The sequence below is a fragment of the Zosterops lateralis genome (assembly GCF_965231275.1).
Source record: "Zosterops lateralis genome assembly, chromosome: 24".
Taxonomy (NCBI): domain Eukaryota; kingdom Metazoa; phylum Chordata; class Aves; order Passeriformes; family Zosteropidae; genus Zosterops; species Zosterops lateralis.
In genome coordinates this window covers 5,095,109-5,122,607 of record NC_139784.1, presented here as the reverse complement: position 1 = coordinate 5,122,607, position 27,499 = coordinate 5,095,109, and the positions used below count along the sequence as shown (strand labels likewise).

The following is a 27,499-nucleotide window of genomic DNA, read 5'->3' as shown; positions in this document are numbered from 1 at the left end:
GACAAAATCAAAGATTTCTCTGTAAATGTTCAAAGGAAAATAAATAAATCAATCGGGAACAGAGGAGAGCTCTGTGGGCTCAGCTTCTGCCACTCCAGCTCTCACTGGGATGGGAATTTCAGACAAAATCAGAGATTTCTCTGTGAATGTTCAAAGAAAAGGAAACAAATCCTGGAGGAGCACAGGAGGGCTCTGGGGCTCAGGTGCTGCTGCTGCTGCCCATGGCCATGTAGAGGATTTCCTTGTGGAAGTTGGCCTGTGCATTCACCAGGTGGAACAGGTTCAGGAAGCTGCTGTCCTCCTCATCCCTCTCCCCTGGAGGGCACAGAAACCACGGGAAAGGAGCAATGAAGCCAAAAAATAATTCACACAGCTCAGCTCAGCTCAGGGGGGGAACATCCCTCAGCACAGGGAGCATGTGCTGGTGCTGGGTTTATCCTGCAGGAACAGCTGTGTGCCAGGACAAGGAGCTGGGCTGGGATGAGCTGGGCTGGGATGGGCTGGGCTGGGATGGGATGGGATGGGATGGGATGGGATGGGATGGGCTGGGATGGGATGGGATGGGATGGGATGGGATGGGATGGGCTGGGCTGGGATGGGATGGGATGGGATGGGATGGGATGGGATGGGCTGGGATGGGATGGGATGGGATGGGATGGGCTGGGATGGGATGGGATGGGATGGGATGGGCTGGGCTGGGATGAGCTGGGATGGGATGGGATGGGATGGGATGGGATGGGCTGGGATGGGATGGGATGGGATGGGATGGGCTGGGATGGGATGGGATGGGATGGGATGGGCTGGGATGGGATGGGATGGGATGGGATGGGATGGGATGGGATGGGCTGGAATGGGCTGGGATGGGATGGGATGGGATGGGATGGGATGGGATGGGATGGGATGGGATGGGATGGGCTGGAATGGGCTGGGATGGGATGGGATGGGATGGGATGGGATGGGATGGGCTGGGCTGGGATGAGCTGGGATGGGATGGGATGGGATGGGATGGGATGGGCTGGGATGGGATGGGATGGGATGGGATGGGCTGGGATGGGATGGGATGGGATGGGATGGGCTGGGATGGGATGGGATGGGATGGGATGGGATGGGATGGGCTGGAATGGGCTGGGATGGGATGGGATGGGATGGGATGGGATGGGATGGGATGGGATGGGATGGGCTGGAATGGGCTGGGATGGGATGGGATGGGATGGGATGGGATGGGATGGGCTGGGCTGGGATGAGCTGGGATGGGATGGGCTGGAATGGGCTGGGATGGGTTGGGATGGGATGGGATGGGATGGGATGGATGGGATGGGCTGGGATGGGATGGGATGGGATGGGCTGGGATGGAATGGGATGGGATGGGATGGGTGTTCCTCACTCCACCATCAGCCCTGAGGCTCCAGCAGAGCTGAACACAGGCAGCAGCTGCAGCTGGTGCAGCTTTAGGCTCAGCCCAAAGGGACTTTAGGCCCAGCTTTCTGGTGGGGACCAGAAAACCTTTTCTGGTTTTAAACCGCTGTTGGTTCCGCCAGGAATCCCTTAGCGAGAGAAGTAATTTAATTTTTTTTTTTTTTTTTTTTTTTTTTTTTTTTTTTTTTTTTTTTTTTTTTTTTTGCCAATTATGATGTTTGGTTGGTTATTTTTGTTGCCCAGAGCAGCTGTGGCTGCTCCAGGATCCATGGAAATGTCCCAGGCCAGGTTGGAGGGGTTTGGAGCCACCTGAGATGGTGGGAGGTGGCACTGGATGGGATTTAAGGTCCCTTCCCACCCAAACCATTCTGCAATTCTGGAAATGTGTGGGTTTATGTTCTCTGAGCCCTCAGGGCTCTGCAGGGCCGCCCTGCCTGGGGAGGGAGGGAAGGCCAGGCTGCTCTGGGTGCCAGAACTGCCCCAGAGCTGCCCCAGAGCTGCCCCAGAGCTGCCCCAGAACTGCCCCAGAACTGCCCCAGAGCTGCCCCAGAGCTGCCCCAGAACTGCCCCAGAGCTGCCCCAGAGCTGCCCCAGATCTGCCCCAGAGCTGCCCCAGAGCTGCCCCAGATCTGCCCCAGAGCTGCCCCAGAACTGCCCCAGAGCTGCCCCAGAGCTGGCCCAGAACTGCCCCAGAGCTGCCCCAGAGCTGCCCCAGATCTGCCCCAGAGCTGCCCCAGAGCTGCCCCAGATCTGCCCCAGAGCTGTCCCAGAGCTGCCCCAGAGCTGCCCCAGAACTGCCCCAGAGCTGCCCCAGAGCTGCCCCAGAACTGCCCCAGAACTGCCCCAGAGCTGTCCCAGAACTGCCCCAGAGCTGCCCCAGAGCTGGCCCAGAGCTGCCCCAGAGCTGCCCCAGAACTGCCCCAGAGCTGCCCCAGAGCTGGCCCAGAGCTGCCCCAGAGCTGCCCCAGAACTGCCCCAGAGCTGCCCCAGAGCTGGCCCAGAACTGCCCCAGAGCTGCCCCAGAACTGCCCCAGAGCTGCCCCAGAGCTGCCCCAGAGCTGGCCCAGAACTGCCCCAGAGCTGCCCCAGAGCTGCCCCAGAGCTGCCCCAGAACTGCCCCAGAGCTGCCCCAGAGCTGGCCCAGAGCTGCCCCAGAGCTGCCCCAGAACTGCCCCAGAACTGCCCCAGATCTGCCCCAGATCTGCCCCAGAGCTGCCCCAGAACTGCCCCAGAGCTGCCCCAGAGCTGCCCCAGAGCTGCCCCAGAGCTGCCCCAGAGCTGGCCCAGAACTGCCCCAGAGCTGCCCCAGAGCTGCCCCAGAGCTGCCCCAGAGCTGGCCCAGAGCTGCCCCAGAACTGCCCCAGAGCTGGCCCAGAGCTGCCCCAGAACTGCCCCAGAACTGCCCCAGAGCTGCCCCAGAGCTGCCCCAGAGCTGCCCCAGAACTGCCCCAGAACTGCCCCAGAGCTGGCCCAGAGCTGCCCCAGAACTGCCCCAGAACTGCCCCAGAGCTGCCCCAGAGCTGGCCCAGAGCTGCCCCAGAGCTGCCCCAGAGCTGCCCCAGAGCTGCCCCAGAGCTGCCCCAGAGCTGGCCCAGCCTTACCAGCCAGCACTGCCTGCAGCGTGTCCATCAGCAAGTGGGCAAAGGTGTTCTCCAGGCACTGCAGGAAGTTGCTCCTCTCCCAGGGAGTGCTGAAAACCTTGCAGACCTTCTGCATCATCTTCACTGCCCAGTCCATGCAGTACAGGTCCTTCTCACACACCTGGAGGGGCAAAGGAAGGATTAAAACCACAATTAAAGAAGATTAAATCTTAGAATTGATTCTTTGTTCTGGAGCAGTTGTGCCAAGGAAAAATCAGGGGCTGTGACAAGGACACAAGGGCATGAGAGCAGGAAAAGAAACTTTTCCAGCCTGAGGCAACAAATTTGGGGCAGAGAGCCCTGGTTCTGTCCCTGAGGTGTTTTGGTTTATTCTGAAATTCTTTTCCCAGGGAATTTTCCATAAAAAAGAGAAATATTTTTGTGGCTGTAACTTTGTTATTAATTCCTTTTCCTAGGAGGGATTTCTTGCTGTCCCTCTGCTCTGACCAATGGGAGTGAAGAGGTTTTGATTCTGTTTTCACCAATCAAACTGGTCTGTGTGAAATGGTATAAAAGGGAGACACAGCCCAAAACATCAAGGAGTCATTTTCAGCCTCCTGAGGCTCAGGTTTGTGTCATTGTGGTGTAAGCAGAGCCAGAGGGGCTGTGCTGGGCTGTACTCACCAGAGCCATGAAGACCATGAGCCTGGCCAGCTCCACAGCCCTGCCATTCACAGCTTTGCTGGCCAGGAAGGTGAAGCAGATGCTGTTCCCGCTGAGGAGGAGGAGCCGGGCGTTGTTCTCCATCAGCCACTCCTGGGGCACCACTTTGGGGCGAGGGGAGAGGATTTCAGTCACCTCTGAGCAGTGAAAATGCACAATAACCCCTGCCAGGGACAATCAGGGCTCTGCACACCAACCCTGTGACACAACCTCAGCCAAAACTCCCAGCTCAGCTGGGAAAAACTGTTCCAGAAGGATTTTGCCTGAGCAAACTCCAAAGTTTCCTGAATAATTCAAGGCAAGGTTTGTGTTTTAAAAAATTTCTCTACAGGGAAAGACAGCCGGGGTGTGTGAGGGACACTGGGTTTCCCACTGTGATGGCTTTTCCAGCTGCTGGGAGGAATTTGGCAGCACACAATCTGGGATTTGGAGGATCCACAATCCTGGGGATTAGTGAAAAAGGCAAAGACACACCTGAGAGCTCGTCCACAAGGCTGATCACATCATCTGCTGTCCACTCCCTGGCCTCTGTGCCGTAGAGCAGCTTGATGGCCTCAGCCAGACCCTTCAGGCTGGTCTCGTCTGTGGGCCCTTCGATCATTTTCTGCCACACCACGTGTCCTGAGTGACACATCAACCACAATTCCTGGTGAGTGACAGGTTTTTAACAGGGAAGTTGCTAAACTGAGCCCCACAGCAGAGGAGTTCAGGTGACAACATTGATGTTTTGTGATTATTTTCCATCTGTCCTTTCAGCAGGGACACTGAGTCAAACTTAAAGAAACCCAGGTTTAATAATTAAGGGAGAAAATGTGTTTTCCTTCAGGGAAATGGGTGTTTGTTTGAGATGGATTTAAGTCTACCCCAAGCAGGGGAGAATAGAGGAACAGAGGAGTCATTAAGTTTTTAATTGAATTGTAACTTATACATGTGTGTGTGTGTGTAGCCCTGTTTTTGTCCCTGAGGTGTTTTGGTTTTCTGAAATTCTTTTCCCAGGGAATTTTCTGTAAACAGGAGAAATGTTTGTGTGGCTGTAACTTTGTTATTCATTCCTTTCCCTGGGAGGGACTTCTCCTTGCTGTCCCTCTGCTCTGACCAATGGGAGTGAAGAGGTTTGTCTTTGTGTCACCAATCAAACTGGTCTGTGTGAAATGGGATAAAAGGGAAACACATCCCAAAAATAAAGGAGACATTTTAAACCTCCTGAATCTCAGAGTCTGTGTTGTTGTGGAGTAAAACAGAGTCATGTTTATGTATAATTTGTGTGTTTTCTGTATGTTAGTGAGGTCTGGGGGAGCAGAACAATTTTTTTTTTTCCCAGGCAAAGGAATGGCTCCAATGGCTTCAGGTGGACACAGGGCAGGTTTAGATTGGCTCTGGGAAGGAATTCCCTCTTTTCCTTTTCCTTTCTCCTTTCCTTTTTCCTTTTTCCTTTTTCCTTTTTCCTTTTTCCTTTTTCCTCTTTCCTTTTTCCCCTTTCCTTTCCTTTCCTTTCCTTTCCTTTCCTTTCCTTTCCTTTCCTTTCCTTTCCTTTCCTTTCCTTTCCTTTCCTTTCCTTTCCTTTCCTTTCCTTTCCTTTCCTTTCCTTTCCTTCCCTTCCCTTCCCTTCCCTTCCCTTCCCTTCCCTTCCCTTCCCTTCCCTTCCCTTCCCTTCCCTTCCCTTCCCATTTCCCATTTCCCATTTCCCATTTCCCATTTCCCATTTCCCATTTCCCATTTCCCATTTCCTTCTCTCTCTCTTTCTCCCTCACCTCCTCTCCTCACAGTGTGAGTGTGCTGAGGGTCTGGGATGTATTTCCCAGGTGTGTCCCAGTGTCCCCAGCCCACCCAGGGCCAGTGGAAGGTTTAATTTCTCTCCCTCCCACCCCGCAGCTCCACGACCCCAACACAATCCCATTTTTGTGTGTTTTTCTCACCATCCCGGGCGGAGACGGGCCCGAAGATGATGTAGAGCAGGCGGGCCTGGTTGACCATGGGCCAGGGCTTGAGGATGCGGGTGAGCCAGAAGGCGGAGCCGCTGCGGGGGCTGCCCGGGGACAGGAGAACCCCCCGGCAGAACAGGCGGATCCGCAGCTCCAGGCGCCGGGCGCTGCCTGGGGGAAAAACGGGGATGGGGGTGACCGAGAGGAGAGCCCTGCAAAGGGCTCCTTCTTCATGGGGAGGGGAAAAGGGGTTTGGGGGCTTTAGTTTGGGGTTTGGCTCTTGTTTCCTGGCTTTTTTGAATGGTTTGCTCTAGTTGAGGCTGTGGAATCTCCTCTAGGAGCTTCAATGGGAAGGGAAAAGGGGGATTTTTGGAATTTTAATTCGGTTTTTGTCTCTTGTTTCCTGAATTTTTGGATGCTTTGCCCCAGTTCAACTCTGGGAGCTTCTTCAAGGGGAAGGCAAAAAGGGGATTTGGGGAATTTTAATTCAGATTTCAGCTTTTTTTTTTTTCCTGAATTTTTGGATGGTTTGCCCCTAGTTCAGGGTGTGGAATCTCCTCTGGGAGCTTCTTCAACGGGAAGTGAAATTGGGGATTTTTGGAATTTTAATTCGGATTTCATCTCTTTCTTCCTGAATTTTTTGCCCCAGTTCAAGATGTGGAATCTCCTCTGGGAGCTTCAATGAGAAGGGAAAATAAGGATTTTTGGAATTTTAATTCGGTTTTGTTTCCTGCTTCCTGAAAATTTTGGATGTTTTGCCCCAGTTGAGGCTATGGAATGTCCAGTGGGAGCTTCAATGGGAAGGGAAAAAAGGGATTTTTTGAATTTTAATTCAGATTTCATCTCTTGTTTCCTGAATTTTTGGTGCTTTACCTAGTTTAGGGTGTGGAATCTGCTCTGGGAGCTTCAATGGGAAGGGAAAAAAGGGATTTGGGGAATTTTAATTCAGATTTCAGCTTTTTTTTTCCTGAAATTTTGGATGTTTTGCCCCTAGTTCAGGGTGTGAAATCTCCTCTGGGAGCTTCTTCAATAGGAAAGGAAAAGGGAGATTTGGGGGATTTTAATTTGGGTTTCGTCTGTTGTTTCCTGAATATTTTGGATGGTTTGCCCCAGTTCAGGCTGTGGAATGTCCAGTGGGAGCTTCAATGGGAAGGGAAAATAAGGATTTTTGGAATTTTAATTCAGATTTCATCTCTTGTTTCCTGAATTTTTGGGTGCTTTGCCCCAGCTGAGGGTGTGGAATCTCCTCTGGGAGCTTCAACGGGAAGGGAAATTGGGGATTTTGATATTTTTAATTCGGATTTCATCTCTTTCTTCCTGAATTTTTTGCCCCAGTTCAAGATGTGGAATCTCCTCTGGGAGCCTCTTCAATGGGAAGGGAAAATAAGGATTTTTTAAATTCGGTTTTTGTCTCTTGTTTCCTGAATTTTTGGATGCTTTGCCCCAGTTCAACTCTGGGAGCTTCTTCAATGGGAAGGGAAAAGGGGATTTTTGGAATTTTAATTCAGATTTCGTCTCTTGCTTTTTGAATATTTTTGGATGGATTGCCCCAGTTCAAGATGTGGAATGTCCTCTGGGAGCTTCTTCAATGGGAAGGGAAAATAAGGATTTATTAATTCGATTTTTGTCTCTTGTTTCCTGAATTTTTGGATGCTTTGCCCCAGTTCAACTTTGCCCTGATTCAAGAATCTCCTCTGGGAGCTTCTTCAATGGGAAGGGAAAATGGGGGATTTTGGGAATTTTAATTCGGATTTCGTCTCTTGCTTCCTGAATTTTTGGATGTTTTGCCCCTAGTTCGGGGTGTGGAATCTCCTCTGGGAGTTTCAATGGGAAGGGAAAAGAGGGATGTTTTAATTCAGTTTCTATCTCTTGTTTCCCGAATTTTTTGGTGCTTGCCCCAGTTCAGGGTGTGGAATCTCCTCTGGGAGCCTCCACGAGGGACTCGAGCTCTGGGGTTTGGTTTTTGGGGTTTGGGCAGTGGGAGGAAGGGGAATGTGGCTGTGGGTGGAGTGCTCCACAGAAATTCCCTGTTCAGAACTTTCAGGACTTTCCCTGTTTTGGGAAACGGGAGAATTCCCCGAGGGACATTTGTCCCATCAGAAATGTTCCACCTCACTTTTTTTCCTGCTTCACTTTATTTCTAAACTGGCTTTTCCCTCCCCATTGATTCCACCGGTCTGGAGCAGGAAAAACCCAAAGTTACTCCCCAAGATGAGACACCAGCGATGCTTTGGGTTGATAATGGGATGATTTAAAATCCCCTAAAGACAAATCTCTTGACTTCAGAGACAAAAGCACCTCTCTGAGCTCTTGGGGACGAGGGGAAGGGCCAGAATTGCTGTAGGATTTCCCCAAAAGAACCCCCAAAAGAACCAAACCACCCTCAATCTCCTTTGCAGCCAGCAGGAGCCATTTCCTGCCTGGCAATTTTGGGGTTTTTTTGGGATTTCTGGCCGGCAATTTTGGGTTTTTTTTGAGACTCCTGCCTGGTAATTTTGGGGTTTTTGGGGATTCCTGCCTGGCAATTTTGGGGGTTTTTGGCATTTCTGGCTGCTCTGGGTTACCTGACATTTCCTGGCTGACAAATTTTGGTGGTTTTTGGGGATTTCTGGCTGCTCTGGGTTACCTGGCATATTCTGGATGGCAATTTTAGGGTTTTTTGGGATTTCTGGTTGGGAATTTTGGTTGTTTTGGGGATTTCTGGGTTACCTGACATTCTGGCTGGCAATTTTGGAGTTTTTAGGATTGCTGGTTGTTTTTTTGGGATTTCTAACTGGCAGGTTTGGGGGTTTTTTGGATTTCTGGCTGCTCTGGGTTACCTGGCATATTCTGGATGACAATTTTAGGGTTTTTTGGGATTTCTGGTTGGCAGTTTTGGTTTTTTAGGGATTTCTGGGTTACCTGACATTTCCTGGCTGGCAATTTCGGGTTTTTTTTGGGATTTCTGGCTGGTAGTTTTGGGGTTTTTTTTGGGATTTCTGGGTTACCTGACATTCCTGGCTGGCAATTTTGGGGTATTTTTGGGATTTCTGGCTGCTCTGGGTTACCTGGCATATTCTGAATGGCAATTTGGGAGTTTTTTTTTTGCACTCCTGGTTGCCAGTTTTAGGGGTTTTTTTTGATTTCTGGCTGCTCTGAGTTACCTGACATTTCCTGGCTGAAAATTTTGGTTTTTTGGGATTCCTGCCTGGCAATTTTGGGTTTTTTGGAATTTCTGGTTGGCAATTTTGGTGGCTTTTGGGGATTTCTGGCTGCTCTGGGTTACCTGGCATATTCTGGCTGGCAATTTTAGGGGGTTTTGGGATTTCTGGTTGGCAATTTTGGTTTTTTTTGGGATTTCTGGCTGCTCTGGGTTACCTGGCATATTCTGGCTGGCAATTTTAGAGTTTTTTTGGGATTTCTGGCTGGAAATTTGGGGGTTTTTTTTGGGATTCCTGCCTGCTCTGGGTTACCTGGCATTTCCTGACTGGAAATTTAGGGTTTTTTGAGAGTCCTGGCTGGCAATTTTGTGGGGTTTTTTGGGATTTCTGCCTGCTCTGAGTTACCTGGCATTTCCTGGCTGGCAATTTTGGAGATTTTTTGGGATTCCTGCCTGGCAATTTTGTTTTTTGTGGGATTTCTGGTTGACAATTTTGGGTTCTTCTGGGGATTCCAGCTGGCAATTTTGGGTTTTTTTTGGGATTTCTGGCTGCTCTGGGTTACCCGGCATTTCTTGGCTGACAATTTTGGGGTTTTGGGGGGATTTCTGGCTTCTCTGGGTTACCTGGCATTTTGGGGTTGGCAATTTTAGGGGTTTTTGGGGATTCCTGCCTGGCAATTTTGGGGTTTTGGAGATTTCTGGCTGGCAATTTTGGGGTTTTTTGGCACTCCTGGCTGGCAATTTTGGGGTTTTGGGGGGATTTCTGGCTGCTCTGGGTTACCTGGCATATTCTGGATGGTAATTTTAGGGGTTTTTGGGATTTCTGGCTGGTAATTTGGGGGTTTTGGGGATTTCTGGGTTACCTGACATTTCCTGGCTGGCAATTTGGGGTTTTTTTTGGGATTTCTGGCTGCTCTGAGTTACCTGGCATATTCTGGCTGGCAAATTTAGGGGTTTTTTGGGTTTTCTGGTTGGCAATTTTGGGTTTTTTGGCACTCCTGGCTGGCAATTTTGGGGTTTTTGGGGATTCTTGCCTGGCAAGTTTAGGGGTTTTTTGGGGATTTCTGGCTGTTCTGAGTTACCTGGCATTTCCTGGCTGGTAACTTGGGGGTTGGTTTTTTTAGGGATTCCTGGCTGGCAATTTTGGGGTTTTTTGGGATTTCTGGGTTACCTGGCATTTCCTGGCTGACAATTTTGGGGTTTTTGGGGATTTCTGGTTGGCAGTTTTGGTTTTTTGGGGGATTTCTGGGTCACCTGGCATTTTCTGGCTGGCAATTTCAGGGCTTTTTGGGATTCCTGGCTGGCAGTTTTGGGATTTTTTGGGATTCCTGGGTTACCTGGTTTGCTGCTGAGCACGGTCTGCACTTTCCTGGCCAGGTTGCCGAGCTCCCAGAGGAAATTGAAGACCCGGTGACACTCGAGCTCGTCCCAGCCCGCGGTCAGGATCTGCAGGGCAGTGAAAATGAAATTAAAATGAGCAAATTGAGAAGAAATTCTGATCCCAAATCCTGATAAAAACAATTTATCCTTTGGGAGAGAGAGGGAAAGGTGGTACCTGAGTGAAAGGCTTTGCCTCAGGTCTGAAATCGGCCAGAAAATAAATTTTTCTGACATGATTTTGTTAAAAATTCACATTATAAAGTTGGTTTTTTGGCAAATATTAAGGTGAATAATATATATAGAATTGTGCAGTGTTATGTTTTATTAATAGAGTTTAAAAGGTGATAAAATATATTTTTTTTTATTGTACCAGAAGTTTAATAGTAAAAAAAAAGTTGTTTTTTTTTCTTTGTAACATCTAAACTGACCAAGGCAGAAGTGTCATCACCTTCTAACTCTCTATAAAAACTGCTAATTTTCTGGTTTTTAATAAAAATTAAAATAACAAAAAAAAAAAAAAAATCAAGAAAAAGATTGATAAGACCCACATTAGAGACAGAGTGGAGCCACCCACAAATAAATCCACCAGATGAGATGATTGGGGAGACTGAAAATAAATAAAAGCTTGAAAATAATGTTTAAAAATTAAAATCTAAATTAAAATCTGTTGAAGATGTAAAACAGGAATCATTAAAACACAATAATTGAAAAGAGAAGAGTTTGATTTCTGGTTCCCAACTGGAATTTTTGCTTTTCTGCCTCCCAATTTTCTATTTTTATTTTTTTATTAAACTTCTAAATTTCTCTAAGAGAGTGGATCTCATTTTTCACAATTTGAAGCGTTAAAAAGCAGGAATTTATCAGCCTGATTCTTTCTTTTTTTTTTTTTTTTTCTCGCCTCAATTTTCTTTCTTATTTCTTTTTCTCACCTTAATTTTTCTTTATTTCTTTTCTTTGCCTTATTTTTTCTTTCTTATTCATTTTCTTGCCTTAATTTTTCTTTCTTGCCTTAATTTTTCTTCCTTATTTTTTTCCTCGCCTTAATTTTTCTTTCTTATTTCTTTTCCTTGTCTTAATTTTTCTTTCTTATTTCTTTTTCTCCCCTTAATTTTTCTTTCTTTTTTTTTTCTTGCCTTAATTTTTCTTTCTTAATTCTTTTTATTGCCTTAATTTTTCTTTTTTATTTCTTTTTCTTTGCCTTAATTTTTTCTCTTTTTTTTCTCCTCACCTTTATTTTTTCTTTTTTTTCTTATTTTTTCTCTTTTGTTTTTCCTCGCCTTAATTTTTCTTTCTTATTATTTTTCTTGTCTTAATTTTTATTTCTTGCCTTAACTTTTCTTTCTTACTTTTTTTCTTGCCTTAATTTTTCTTGCCTTAATTTTTTTTTCTAATTTCTTTTTCTTACCTTAATTTTTCTTTCTTATTTTTCTTTCTTATTTCTTTTCTTTGCCTTAACTTTTCTTTCTTATTTCTTTTTTCTCACCTTAATTTTTCTTTCTTATTTCTTTTTTTTTTGGCCTTAATTTTTCTTTCTTATTTTTCTTTCTTGCCTTATTTTTTCTTTAATATTTTTCTTTCATATTTCTTTTTTTTTGGCCTTAATTTTTCTTTCTTATTTCTTTTCCTTGCCTTAATTTTTCTTTCTTGCCTTAATTTTTCTTCCTTATTTTTTTCCTCGCCTTAATTTTTCTTTCTAATTTCTTTTTCTCACCTTAGTTTTTCTTTTAATTTTATTTTTCTTGCCTTAATTTTTCTTTCTTAATTTTTTCTTCGCCTTAATTTTTCTTTCTAATTTCTTTTTCTCACCTTAATTTTTCTTTTTATTTTATTTTACTTGCCTGTAAGAAAACCCCGTAGCACTGCAGGCCCAGGCAGTGCAGGGGGCTGGAACAGCCGCTCAGCTTGAAACAGGAAACCTGAGAGTGGGAAAAGAAATGGTTTATCCTTAATTAACCCAGAGTTAATTGATTTAATTGGGGAATTCTCTGTGAGTTACGGGCAGCTGATTTAGGGTAGATAAAAGGTTCATTAAAGATATATAAAAGGAATATAAAAGGAATATTAGAGATAGATAAAAGGTAGATAAAAGGTCTATTAAAATCTATTAAAGGTATATAAAAGGTAAAGAAAAGGAATATAAAAGGTATGTGAAAAGTGTATTAAAGGTAAATAAAAGAAATCTAAAAGGAATATTAGAGGTAGATAAAAGGAATACAAAAGGTATATTAAAGGTCTATTAAAATCTAATAAAGGTATGTAAAAGATAAAGAAAAGGAATATAAAAGGTATGTAAAAGGTGTATTAAAGGTAAATAAAAGACATATAAAAGGAATATTAGAGGTATTCAAAGGTATATAAAAGGTAAATAAAAGGTGTATAAAAAGTAAATAAAAAGAATATAAAATGTAGATAAGAGGTGTGTAAAAGGTATATTAAAGGCATATAAAACTTATATAAAAGGAATATAAAAGGTATATTAAAAGTATATAACAGGGATTTAAAAGGTATATTAAAGGTATATAACAGGAATATAAAAGATATATTAAAGGTATGTAAGAGGAATATAAAAGGTGTATTAAAATCTATTAAAAGTATATTAAAGGTATATAAAAGGAATATAAAAGGTCTATTAAAGGTATAGAAAAAGTATATAAAAGGTCTATTAAAGGTGTATAAAAGGAATATAAAAGGTAAATAAAAGGTATATTAAAGGTATAGAAAAATATATAAAAGGAATATTAGAGGTATGTAAAAGGTGTATTAAAGGTAAATAAAATGTCAATAAAAGATATATAAAAAGTATATTAAAGGTATAGAAAAAGTATATAAAAGGTTATATATAAATATATAAAAGTATATATATTTATATATATATTTACTTTATGTATAAAAGTATATTAAAGTATATTAAAGGTGTATAAAAGGAATATAAAAGGTATATAAAAGGTATATTAGAAGTATATTATAGGTATATAAAAGGTATAGAAAGGTATATAAAAGAGATAAAAAAAGGAATATTAGAGGTATATTAAAGGTAAATAAAAGGTATATAAAAGGTATTAAAAAAGGAATATTAGAGGTATATTAAAGGTATATAAAAGATATATATAGATATATAAAAGGAATATAAAAGGAATATAAAATATATATGAAAGGTATATAACAGGAATATAACAGGACTATCAAAGGTAGCTAAAAGGTCTATTAAAGGTCTATTAAATGTCTATGAAAGGTGTATAAAAGGAATATAAAAGGTATATTAGAGGTATAGAAAAATATATAAAAGGAATATTAGAGGTATATAAAAGGCATATAAAAGGAATATAAAAGGCCTTTTAAAAGTCTATTAAAGGTATATAAAAGGTATATTAGAAGTATATTATAGGTATATAAAAGGTATAGAAAGGTATATAAAAGATATAAAAAAAGGAATGTTAGAGGTATATTAAAGGTATATAAAAGGAATATAAAAGATATATATAGTTATATAAAAGGAATATAAAATATATATATATAGATATATAAAAGGAATATAAAAGATATATAAATGGTATATAAAAGGAATATAAAAGGAATATAAAATATATATGAAAGGTATATAACAGGAATATAACAGGACTATCAAAGGTAGATAAAAGGTCTATTAAAGGTCTATTAAAGGTGTATAACAGGAATATAAAAGGCATATTAAAGATATAGAAAAAGTATATAAAAGGAATATAAAAGATATATATAGATATATAAAAGGAATATAAAAGGTCTATTAAAAGTCTATTAAAGGTATATAAAAGGTATATTAGAAGTATATTATAGGTATATTATAGGTATATTAAAGATATATAAAAGATATATAAAAGATATATATAGATATATAAAAGGAATATAAAAGATATATAAATGGTATATAAAAGGAATATGAAATGTATATGAAAGGTATATAACAGGAATATAATAAGAGTATTAAAGGTAGATAAAAGGTGTATAAAGGTGTATAAAAGGTGTATAAAGGTGTATAAAAGGTGTATAAAAGGTGTATAACAGGTGTATAAAAGGTGTATAACAGGTGTATAAAGGTGTATAAAAGGTGTATAACAGGTGTATAAAAGGCATATAAAAGGCGTATAAAAGGTGTATAAAAGGTGTATAAAAGGTGTATAAAAGGTGTATAACAGGTGTATAACAGGTGTATAACAGGTGTATAAAAGGTGTATAACAGGTGTATAACAGGTGTATAACAGGTGTATAAAAGGTGTATAACAGGTGTATAACAGGTGTATAAAAGGTGTATAACAGGTGTATAAAGGTGTATAACAGGTGTATAACAGGTGTATAACAGGTGTATAACAGGTGTATAAAGGTGTATAACAGGTGTATAAAGGTGTATAACAGGTGTATAAAGGTGTATAAAAGGTGTATAACAGGTGTATAAAAGGTGTATAAAAGGTGTATAACAGGTGTATAACAGGTGTATAAAAGGCATATAAAAGGCATATAAAAGGTGTATAAAGGCGTATAACAGGTGTATAAAAGGCATATAAAAGGCGTATAACAGGTGTATAAAAGGTGTATAAAAGGTGTATAACAGGTGTATAAAAGGTGTATAACAGGTGTATAAAAGGCGTATAACAGGTGTATAAAAGGTGTATAACAGGTGTATAAAAGGTGTATAAAAGGCGTATAACAGGTGTATAAAAGGTGTATAAAAGGTGTATAACAGGTGTATAAAGGTGTATAACAGGTGTATAAAAGGTGTATAACAGGTGTATAACAGGTGTATAACAGGTGTATAACAGGTGTATAAAAGGTGTATAACAGGTGTATAAAAGGTGTATAGAAGGTGTATAACAGGTGTATAAAAGGTGTATAAAAGGTGTATAAAAGGTGTATAAAAGGTGTATAGAAGGTGTATAACAGGTGTATAACAGGTGTATAAAAGGTGTATAACAGGTGTATAAAAGGTGTATAGAAGGTGTATAACAGGTGTATAAAAGGTGTATAAAAGCTGTATAAAATGCATATAAAAGGTGTATAGAAGGTGTATAAAATGCATATAAAAGGTGTATAACAGGTGTATAACAGGTGTATAAAAGGTCTATAGAAGGTGTATAAGAGCTGTATAAAAGGTGTATAAAGGTGTATAAAATGCATATAAAAGGTATATAAGAGCTGTATAACAGGTGTATAACAGGTGTATAAAGGTGTATAAAATGCATATAAAAGCCGTATAACAGGTGTATAGCAGAGCAGGCCGCAGCCCCATGGCGGTCCCAGACTCACCCCCGAGATGAGGCCGTGCACACACTTGAGGCGGTCGCGGGTGGGCAGCAGGAGCGTGCAGCGCTTCAGCAGCAGCCCTGGGACACACACACAGGGCTGGGGTCACACAGGGCTGGGGCCTCGGGGTACAGCAAAAGAACAAAACACAAAAATCCCAAACAAACAAAACAAAGCAAACCCAAAAACCAACCAAACAAAACCCCCCCAAAACAAACAAACCAACAAGCCAACAAAAAAAAAAAAAAACACCACAAAAAAAAACCAACTCCAAAAAACCCTGAAAAAGCCCAAAATAAAAATACCCAACCAACCAACCAACCAACCAAAAAAACCATACAAAAAAACCCCTCAACAACAACAACAACAAAAAAAAGAAACAAAAAAAAACCAAAGCAAACCCAAAAACCAACCAAACAAAATCCCCCCAAAAACAAACAAACCAACAACAACAACAAAAAAAATCACAAAAAAAACCAAACCAAAACAAACCCCAAAAAAGCCCCCCAAAAGGTCAAAATAAAAAAACCCAACCAACCAACTAACCAAAAAAAACCCATACAAAAAAAACCCCAACAACAACAAAAAAACAAAAAAAAACCCAAAGCAAACCCGAAAACCAACCAAACAAAACCCCCAAAACAAACAAACAAACAACAACAAAAAAACCCACACAAAACAAAACAAAACAAAACTCAAACAACCCCCCCGAAAAAGCCCAAAATAAAAAACCCAACCAACCAACCAACCAAAAAAAACCCATACAAAAAAAACCCCAACAACAACAAAAAAACCAAAAAAACCCCAAAGCAAACCCAAAAACCAACCAAACAAAACCCCCCAAAACAAACAAACAAACAAGCCAACAAAAAAACCACCACAAAACAAAACAAAACAAAAAAACCCTCCAAAAAACCCTGAAAAAGCCCAAAATAAAAATACCCAACCAACAAACAAAAAAAACCCCATAAAAAACCCCTCAACAACAACAAAAAAACCCAAAAAAAACCCCCCAAAACAAAGCAAACCCAAAAACCAACCAAACAAAATTCCCCAAAGACAAACAAACCAAAAAAAAAAAACCCCCCCCCCCAAAAAAAACCCCAAAAAAACCCCGAAAAAGGCCAAAACAAAATAAAACCAACCAATCAACCAACCAACAAAAACCAAAACAACAAAACCCCCAAAAAAACCAAAAACAAAACAAAAAAAAATAAACCAAGAAACAAAAACCAAACAAAAAAAAAAAAAAAAAAAAAACAAACTAAAAAACAAAGAGACCCCCAAAAACAAAAAGCAAAAAAACCCCTACAAACAAAACCAAAAAACACCCCCAAACCCCCAAAACCAAAAAACCAAACAAAAAAAAATTCCCTACAAACAAATAAAACCCAAAAAAACCAAAACAAACCAGAAAAACCAAAAAACCAAAACAAACCAAAGAACCCAAACCAAACCAAAACCAAAAAAACCCTAAAAAAGCAAAAACGAAAAAAACAAAAAAACCCAAAAAAACCCCAACAAAACCCAAGAAAAAAAAAAAAGAACCAACAAAAAAAATACCAAACCCCCCCCGAAAAAAAAAAAAAAAAACCCAAACCCAATAAAACCCAACAAAAAACTCCCTCACAAAAACCCCTCAAAAATAATAAAAAACCCCCAAAAAAACTCCCCCCCAAAAATCCCAAAAAACCCAAAAAACCAAAAAATAAAACCACAAAAAACCCTCTAAAACCGCACAAAAACCTCCCCCCCCCCAAAAAAAATACACCCAAAAAAAAAAATCCAATCACTGATAAAAATCCGCTGCTCCAAGGTGGAATTTGCAGTGGTTTTATATTTGGAATTAAAATTATCAGGGTAAAATATTTCCCCAGGAATATTCTCAGGGAGTTCCCAGCCCCTGAAATGCTGGAAATTGATTTTTGTGTTGTTTAAACTCCCACTTGGAGATGGATTTAAATTCCTGCCTCGCTTTGGGAATTCCAGCTGTGCGAAGTATTGGACAGAAATGGGAATTTGTTGCAAATCTTACATCATCCCAGGATTTTTTTTTTTTCCAGGAGAGCCAGATGCTTAAAAATCAAATATTCTGGAATTCCTTCATGGCAAACACAGCAGAGAGGGGAATTTATTTTTATATTTATTTTTATATTTATTTTTATATTTTTATATTTATATTTTCTAGTTATATTTATATTTATACATCAATATTTGTATTTATATTTATATTTTTCTAGTTATATTTCTGTTTAAATCTCTGTATTTATTTTTATTTACTTATAGTTATATTTTTCTATTTCTATTTTTTGTTTTATATATTTATTTTAGATTTCATCTATTTATTTTTATTTTATATATACTTAAAATCTTCTATTTCTATATTTATTTTTATATATTTATATTTATATATCCATAATTGTGCTTATATTTATATTTTTCTATTTTATTTTTATTTACTTATATTAATATTCTTCTATTTTTATATTTATTTTTTGGTTTAAATATTTATTTTAAATTTTATATATTTATTTTTATTTTATATATACTTACAATTTTCTATTTCTATATTTGTTTTTATTTTTATATACTTATATTTACATTTTTCTATTTATACTAATTTCTATTGATATTTTATTTTTAGATATTTATATTTATATATCCATAATTGTTTTTATATTTATATTTTTCTAGTTCGATTTCTATTACTATTTTTATTATATTTTAATTTTTTAATATTTATATATCCATAATTGTATTTATATTTATAATTTTCTATTTTTATTTTTATTTTATTTCTATTTTACTTTTATTTTTATTTTTATTTACTTACATTTATATTTTTCTATTTCTATTTTTATTTTTAATTTTATATATTTATTTTTATATAATTATATTTTTCTATTTCTATTTTTACATTTATTTATTATTTTTATATATTTACATTTATATTTATATATCCATATTTGTATTTATATTTATATTTTCCTATTCTATTTCTATTTCTATCTTTCTATGTCTACTTATATTTCTATTTATTTTTATTTTAATATTTATTTTAATATTAATATTAATGGTTATAGTTCTAGTTCTATACATTGTTTGTTGATTAATCAAGGAATCCAAAAAAAGCTGGAGTTTCCCAGGGGAAAGAAAACAACACAAAAAAAGAAGAAATTTTTCTCCAGAAAAAAATCCTAAAAATCCTTTTTGTTCCCAAGGTCAGAACTAAAAAAATCCTTTTTTTTTTCTTTTTTTCTTTTTTTCTCCAAGTTCAGAAGGTGCTTTGTGGATTTTTTGTGGATTTTCCGGAGTGACTCAGAGTGTGTCAGCATTCCTGACAAAAATAAAAATAAAAATAAAAATAAAAACTAAACTAAACTAAAAATAAAAATAAAAATAAAAATAAAAATAAAAATAAAAACACAAATAAAAATAAAAATAAAAATAAAAATAAAAATAAAAATAAAATAAAAATAAAAACACAAATAAAAATAAAAATAAAAATAAAAATAAAAACACAAATAAAAATAAAAATAAAAATAAAAATAAAAATAAAAATAAAAATAAAAAGTTGAGCAAAAGGTGCTCTTGGACTGCAGTTTGTTCCTGCTGAAATGTAAAATATCGATTTTTGCAATCAATAGTCTCCCCTGAGCCTCTCACTGTGACACAGCCAAAGATCTGATTTTATTTTATTTTATTTTATTTTATTTTATTTTATTTCATTTCATTTCATTTCATTTTATTTTATTCTACTTTATTTTATTTCATTTCATTCCATTCCATTGCATTTTAAATATGTGGTTTGTGTTTTACTCCTCCAGCTCCTACCTGCAGGTGTGATAATCATTAATTTAATTAATAATTAATTTAATAATAATAATAGGATATAATAATGTACTAGTATAATGTATACTCGTGTAATATTATAATATATAATATTGTATTTGATATTTTATATTATTTTATACTATATTATATAAATATATACTATATTGTATATATAAAAATATATTATATTGTATATATATATAGTATATATATACTATATTATATAAAAATATATTATATTGTATATATATAATATATAAATATATTATATTGTGTATATATATATACACAATATATTATATTGCATATATATACAATATATTATATTGTATATATATTGTATATATATGTATATATATGTGTATATATATAATATATAGTATTTCATATGTGATATAGTATATGTGATAATCATATATTATATATGTTATATCATAGATATTCTATTTATCATATAATATAATATAATTAATATAATTAATATAATTAATATTATATTATATTATATTATATTATATTATATTATATTATACTATACTATATTATATTATATTATATTATATTATATTATATTATATTATATATAAACTTGATAATTACTAAATTACTTAATAATTTAATTATTTTAAATTCTTAAAATACTTTAATTTTAATTTAAATAACAAGGTGCCATTTTAGGTGAAATTACTCCAAAGGCCAAACCAATTCTGATTTCTTGTAAAGAATTCCAAGGTTTCAGCCTTTGTTTTGAAGAGGAAACAGATAAATTTTAAAAGGTATTTTAAGATACTTCAAAACCTCCATGGTTTGCTTACAATTGGTTTTTATTCTAAATTATTTGTACAGGTTTCCTTGGCCTTGTGTGATTTAATGTCTTTAATGTCTTTATTTAATGTGTTTAATGTCTTTATTTAATGTATTTAGTGCCTTTATTTAAGGTATTTAATGCATTTAATGCATTTAATATATTTAATGTATTTAATTACTTTAATGACTTTATTTAATGTATTTTAAAACGTCCATTTAATATCTTCAATGCTTTTACTTAATGTATTTAATGTCTTTTTAAATGTATTTTAACACATTTATTTCATGCCTTCAGTGTTTTTACTTAATGTATTTTAACATGTTTATTTAATGTCTTTAGTGCTTTTATTTAATGTATTTAATGACTATTTAATGTATTTAATGATCTTTTTTAATGTCTTCAGTGTTTTTACTTAATGTATTTAACGGCTTTATTTAAGTATTTTAACACCTTTATTTAATGCCTTCACTGCTTTTATTTAATGCATTTAATGCCTTTATTTAATGTATTTTAACACGTTTATTTTATATCTTCAGTGCTTTTATTTGATGTATTTTAACATGTTTATTTAATGCCTTTAGTGCTTTTTGTAATAATTCCTTTATTTAATGTATTTTAGCACCTTTTTTACTGTCTTCAGTTTTTTTACTTAATGTATTTAATGCCTTTATTTCATGTATTTTAACACCTTTATTTATTGTCTTTAGTGCTTTTATTTAATGTATTTAATGCCTTTATTTAATGTATTTTAACACCTTTATTTAATGCCTTCAATGACTTTATTTAATGTATTTTAACACATTTATATACATTCATGTAATGTCTTCAATGCTTTTATTGAATGTCTTTTAACACCTTTATTTAACGTCTTTAGTGCTTTTATTTAATGCATTTAATGCATTTAATGTATTTAATTACCTTAATGACTTTATTTAATGTATTTTAACACATTTAATGTCTTCACTGCTTTTATTTAATGCATTTAATGCCTTTATTTAATGTATTTTAACACGTTTATTTTATATCTTCAGTGCTTTTATTTATTGTATTTTAACATGTTTATTTAATGCCTTTAGTGCTTTTTGTAATAATTCCTTTATTTAATATATTTTAGCACCTTTTTTATTGTCTTCAGTTTTTTTACTTAATGCATTTAATGCCTTTATTTAATGTATTTTAACACCTTTATTTAATGTATTTAATGCCTTTATTTCATGTATTTTAACACCTTTATTTATTGTCTTTAGTGCTTTTATTTAATGTATTTAATGCCTTTATTTAATGTATTTTAACACCTTTATTTAATGCCTTCAATGACTTTATTTAATGTATTTTAACACATTTATATACATTCATGTAATGTCTTCAATGCTTTTATTGAATGTCTTTTAACACCTTTATTTAACGTCTTTAGTGCTTTTATTTAATGTATTTAATGCATTTAATGTAATTACTTTAGTGACTTTATTTAATGTATTCTAACACATTCATTTAATGCCTTAGATGCTTTTACTTAATGTATTTAATGCCTTTATTTAATGCATTTTAACAGGTTTATTTAATGCCTTCAATGCTTTTATTTAATGTATTTTAACCTGTTCATTTAATGTCTTTAGTGCTTTTATTTAGAATTCCTTTATTTAATGTATTTTAATACCTTTATTTATTGACTTGAGTGCTTGTATTTAATGTATTTAATGCCTTTATTTAATGTATTTTAACACCTTTATTTAACATCTTTAGTGCTTTTATTTAATGTATTTAATGCCTTTATTTAATGATCTTTAATGCCTTTACTTAATGTATTTAATGGCTCTATTTAACATTGTCAGTGCCTCTATTTAGTACCTTTAATGCCTTTATTTAATGTCTTTAATACCTTTATTTAATGTCTTTAATACCTTTATTTAATGTCTTCAATACCTTTATTTAATGTCTTCAATACCTTTATTTAATGTCTTCACTCAATATCTGCAGTTCAACCCACATTTACAATCCTCCATCTAACCCTGACATTCATTTCTCTGTCAAATCCACATTTTTTTCCGCGTATTTGACAGAGAAATTCCGTGTACATATAAATATTCCGTGTATATTTCACACAGGGAACAGAAAACACGGCGCCAAGGATGATTTAATTTCATTTTTTCCTGGGAAGAAGCAAATCAGAGGCCGGGCTTAAAGTTAGTTTGTTTGTTTGTTTGTTTAATTATTATTATTGGGGGTTTTTGGGGGGTTTTTTGGGGTTTTTTTTGTTGGTTTGGGGGGGTGGGGTTTGTTGATTTTTTTTGTTATTGTTTGGTTGGTTTGGGGTGTTTTTTTTTTTTTTGGGGGGGGGGGTTGTTGTTTTGGATGTTTTTTTCCATAAGCCAGAGGTTTGGGGATGCCCCAAAGGAGGTGGGACATGCTGGGTTTGGAGATTTTTTACCATAATTCAGGGATTTGGGGACACCAGGAGGAGGAGGAGGGACATCCAGGATTTTTGGGGTTTGTTTACTGTTTTGTTTTTTGGTTTTTTTTTCCATAATTCAGAGGGTTTGGGACACCCAGAGGAGGAGGGATACACGGGTTTTGGGTGGGGTTTGTTTTTTTTGTTTGTTTGTTTTGGGGTTTTTTTCCCATAATTCAGAGGTTTTGGAGATGCCTGAGGGAGGTGGGACACACAGGTTTTGGGGTTTTTTTCCCATAACTCAGAGATTTTTGGACACTTGGAGGAGGCGAAACACGCAGGGAGAGATTTTTGGTTTGCTTGGTTTGGGGTGGGGTTTTTTTTTGTTGTTGTTTTTGGGTTTTTTTCCCATAAGGCAGAGGTTTGGAATTTTTTTTCCATAATTTAGGGATTTTGGGACTCCTGGAGGAGGAGGGATGCCCAGAGTTTTTGGTTTTTGAGGTTTTTTTCCATAATTCAGAGGTTTTGGGATACCCTGGAGGAGGAGGGACATGCAGGGCTGGTTTTTTCGGGTTTTTTGGTTGGTTGGTTGGTGGTTTTTTTTAAATTTTTTTCCATAATTGAGAGGTTTTGGGATACCTGGAGGAAACTAGACAGGTTCTTTGTTGGGTTTTGGGATTTTTTTTCCATAATTCAGAGATTTTGGGACTCCCAGAGGAGGTGGGACACGCAGGGTTTCTGGGTTTTGGGGATTTATTTTTACCATAATTCAGAGATTTGGGGATGCCTGGAGGAGGAGAGACATGCAGGGATGGTTTGGTTTTATGTTTGGATTATTTTGGGGGATTTTTTGGGGGGTTTTGTTGATGTTGGTTGGTTGGTTGGTTGGTTGGTTTTTTTGGTTTTGGGTTGGTTTGGTTTTGTTTGTTTGTTTGTTTTTGGAGGTTTTTTCCCATAAGTCAGAGGTTTGGGGATGCCCAAGGGAGTCGGGACATGCTGGGTTTGGGGGTTTTTTTCCATAACTCAGAGATTTTGGGACACCAGGAGGAGGAGAGACGTCCAGATTTTTGTTTTTTGGGTATTTTTTCCCATAATTCAGAGATTTTGGGACACCCAGAAGAGGCGAGACATGCAGGGGTGGATTTTATTTGGGGGGTGTTTTTTTTGGTTTGGGTTGTGGGGTTTTTATCCATAATTCAGAGGTTTTGGGACATCTGGAGGAGGCAGGACACACAGTTTTGGTGGGTGTTTTTTTTCATATCTCAGAGATTTTGAGACTTGAGATTTGAGGTTGGGTTTTTTTTGGTTTTTTTTCCATAACTCAGAGATTTTGGGATGCTCAGAGGAGGAGGGACATGCAGTGTTGGTTTTTTTGGTGGTTTTTTTTTCCCTAATTCAGAAATTTTGGGACATCCGGAGGAGGTGGGACATGCAAGGTTTTGTTTTGGTTTGGTCTTTTTTCCATAATTCTGAGATTTTGGGACACCTGGAGGAAGAGGGACATGGAGGTTTTTTGGGTTTCTTTTTTCCGTAAGTCAGAGATTTTGGGATGTCTGGAAGAGATGGGATATGCAGGGTTTTCTCCCATAAATCAGAGATTTTGGGATACCCTGAAGGAGGTGGAACACGCAAATTTTTGGGGTTTTTTTCCCATAATTCAGAGATTTTGGGACACCCTGGAGGAGGAAGGACACACAGGGTTTGGTGGGGTTCTTTTTTCCATAATTCAGAGATTTTTGGGACACCCAAAGGAGGCAGGACATGCAGGGGTGGGTTTTATTTGAGGTGGGGGTTTTGTTGGGGTGGGGGTTTTTTTGGTATTAGGGTTTTTTTTCCATATTTCAGAGGTTTTGGGACACCTGGAGGAGGCAGGCCACACAGTTTTGGTGGGTTTTTTTTTCCATAACTCAGAGATTTTGGGACGGGGTTTTTTGGTTTTATTCCCTAACTCAGAGGTTTTGGGACACCCAGAGGAGGCAGGACACACAGAGTTTTTGGGGATTTTTGGGGGTTTTTTTCCCTAACTCATAACTTTTGGGATGCCCAGAGGAAGTGGGACACACAGGTTATAGTTTGTTTTTTCCCCCATAACTCACTCCATTAAGATCCCATCCAATCCCTCAGCACCGCATGTTCTTATTTCCTCCCTATTTCTTTCCCCTATAAATTCCCACCCCAGGAGGAAGATCTGGGCTGAGTTTTGCTCTCACCTAGAGCTTTGTAGTGCTCCAGGATGGAGGTTCCCTCTCTCCTGGCGGGCAGGTGGAAATCCTGCAGCAGCAGGCGGCGGCTCCCTGACGAGGTGCAGATGTAACTGATGAGGCGGCCGCTGATGGTTTTGGACACCAGGCTCAGCAGGCTGATGTCCTTCACTGCAAAAGGAAAGCCCAGGACACTCCTAAATCCCCTAAAAATTCTGATCACCCGTCAATGAATTGTTGTGGTTTCAGAAATAAGGCTGAGAAATAAGATTTTTGTAAATAAAATAGAAATTGATTGTTGTTGATTTGCTTTGCCAGTGAATGGGGGTAATTACAATGAAGTGTTTTGGTTTTCTGAAGTTCTTTTTCCCAGAGGAATTTTCTGTAAACAGGAGAAATGGTTTTGTAACTTTGTTGTCACCCTGATTTTTTCAGCCTTCTGATGTTTTACATTTTGGACTGGAGTTTTCTCACATAAACAAAGAGTGATGTTTGTAAATTGAGCATTCCTTTCCAGGGGGAAGGACAAATGGATGGAATTCTGGTTTGACTAGAGAGATGTTAACCTCACCCCCCAATTCCTGATCAAATTTCATAGATTGTATAAATCAAGATCCCAAAAATAAACCTGTTTCTTCCTCATTTCACAACTTGATGGGTGAGTGTGGTTTTTCTCATGTCCATCTAGTGACAGTTGATTTGCTTTGCCAGTGAACAGGGGGAATTAGAATGGGGTGTTTTGGTTTGCTGAAATGCTTTTTCCCAGAGGAATTTTCTGTAAACAGGAGAAATGTTTTTGGAACTGTAACTTTGTTGTCACCCTGATTTTTTTCAGCCTTCTGATGTTTTACATTTTGGACTGGACTTTTCTCACATAAATAAACATTACTATGTTTGTAAATTGAGCATTCCTTCCAAGGGAAAGGACAAATTGATGGAATTCTGGTTTGACCAGAGAGGTGTTAACCTTGTCCCCCAGTCCCTGATCAAATTCCATAGACTATGGAATAAGTCAAGATCCCAAAAATAAACCTCTTTCTTTCTCATCTCACAACCTGATGGGTGAGTGTGGTTTTCTCATGTCCATCTAGTGACAGTTGATTTGCTTTGCCAGTGAACAGGGGGAATTAGAATGGGGTGTTTTGGTTTGCTGAAATGCTTTTTCCCAGAGGAATTTTCTGTAAATGGGAAAAATGTTTTTGGAACTGTAACTTTGTTGTCCTGGTTTTTCAGCCTTCTGATGTTTTACATTTTGTACTGGAGTTTTCTCACATAAATAAACATTACTATGTTTGTAAATTGAGCATTCCTTCCAGAGGGAAGGACAAATTGATGGAATTCTGGTTTGACCAGAGAAGTGTTAACCTCACCCCCCAATTCCTGATCAAATTTCATAGATTGTATAAATCAAGATCCCAAAAATAAACCTCTTTCTTTCTCATCTCACAACCTGATGGGTGAGTGTGGTTTTCTCATGTCCATCTAGTGACAGTTGATTTGCTTTGCCAGTGAACAGGGGGAATTAGAATGGGGTGTTTTGGTTTGCTGAAATGCTTTTTCCCACAGGAATTTTCTGTAAACAGGAGAAATGGTTTTGTAACTGTAACTTTGTTGTCATCCTGTTTTTCCAGCCTTCTGATATTTTCATTCTTGGACTTGAGTTTCTCACACATTGTGTGAAGAACATAAAGAGGGATGTTTGTAAATTGAGCATTCCTTTCCAGGGGGAAGGACAAATTGATGGAATTCTGGTTTGACCAGTGGGGTCAGAGAGGTGTCAACTTCATCTCCCAATCCCTGATCTCAAAAATAAACCTTTTTCTTTCTCATTCTCACAACCTGATGGGTGAGTGTGCTTTTTTCATGCCTGTCTAGTGACACTTTGTTATTCATTCCTTTTCTTAGGAGGGATTTCTTCTTGAAATGTGGTTGAAGAGGTTTTGCTTTAGTTTCACCGATGAGATTGGTCTGTGTGAAATAGTATAAAAAGGGAGACACATCCCAAAAATCGAGGAGGCATTTTCAGCCTCCTGAATCTCGGAGTCTGTGTCGTTGTGGTGTAAAACAGCATCAACTGACGGGATCTAAGGAATAATTTTCACATTTAAGCAAAAACCAACTTCAAATAGATTGTGGCTGTCATTGAAATTTTGGCCAGTTGTTTTTTCATACTTTAAAAGCTGAAATATCAGAGTTAAAATCACATAAAATTACTTTAACTGCTTAAAAGCAACAACATTTTCAATAATAACGCTTTGTAAATGAAAACAAAACCCAACAAAAACTACGGCAAATTTCAGATTGTGATCAAGGCCTTGTCGTCCCTGCATTTCTTGCTTTCAAGTGTTTGAGTCTTTGCAGCAGCTTCTCACGCTGCTTCATGTAAACAATATTGTATTCTTAGAATTTATCGGTATGTTTTGCATTCTTGTTCTCTGAGAGAGAATTTGACTGATGGTCATAGTGACCAATGGAGTCAGGAGGTTGTAACCTCTTTGGGCCAATCTGTACAAAATGTATATAAGCCTTTGGAGTCAGATAATAAAGAGCTTTCCATGTTTCACCAAGCTGCTGCTGCTGTCCTCTGTGAAGGTTCGCTCCGTGTTGCCCCTCTAAAGGAGTAGAGTAACAGGGCCTCACCTGAGAGATAATTCAGCACCATCTGGAAGATCTCCAAGGGCAGGGTTTGGAAATGCCCCAGGGCAGACACGGCCGGGGAATCCCTGCCCGGGGAATCCCTGCCCGGGGAGTCCCTGCCCGGGAAATCCCTGCCCGGGGCGCGGCCGGGGCGGCGGCGGCTCCGCCTTTGCCTCCTGCCCGGGCTGGAGGTCAT

At 37.8% G+C, this 27,499-nt stretch overlaps 1 protein-coding gene across 1 annotated transcript; it reads right to left on the bottom strand.

Annotated features, from left to right (window-relative positions):
• Positions 1-199: 199 nt before the first annotated feature.
• On the bottom strand, positions 200-27,499 carry FBXO47 (F-box protein 47; the record flags this gene model as incomplete). Its single annotated transcript, XM_083877820.1, has 10 exons — positions 200-315; positions 3,018-3,177; positions 3,681-3,823; positions 4,194-4,340; positions 5,636-5,812; positions 10,118-10,226; positions 11,999-12,076; positions 15,438-15,514; positions 24,676-24,837; positions 27,307-27,499. The coding sequence occupies 10 exons, from the start codon at positions 27,497-27,499 to the stop codon at positions 200-202; spliced, it is 1,362 nt and encodes a 453-aa protein (XP_083733946.1).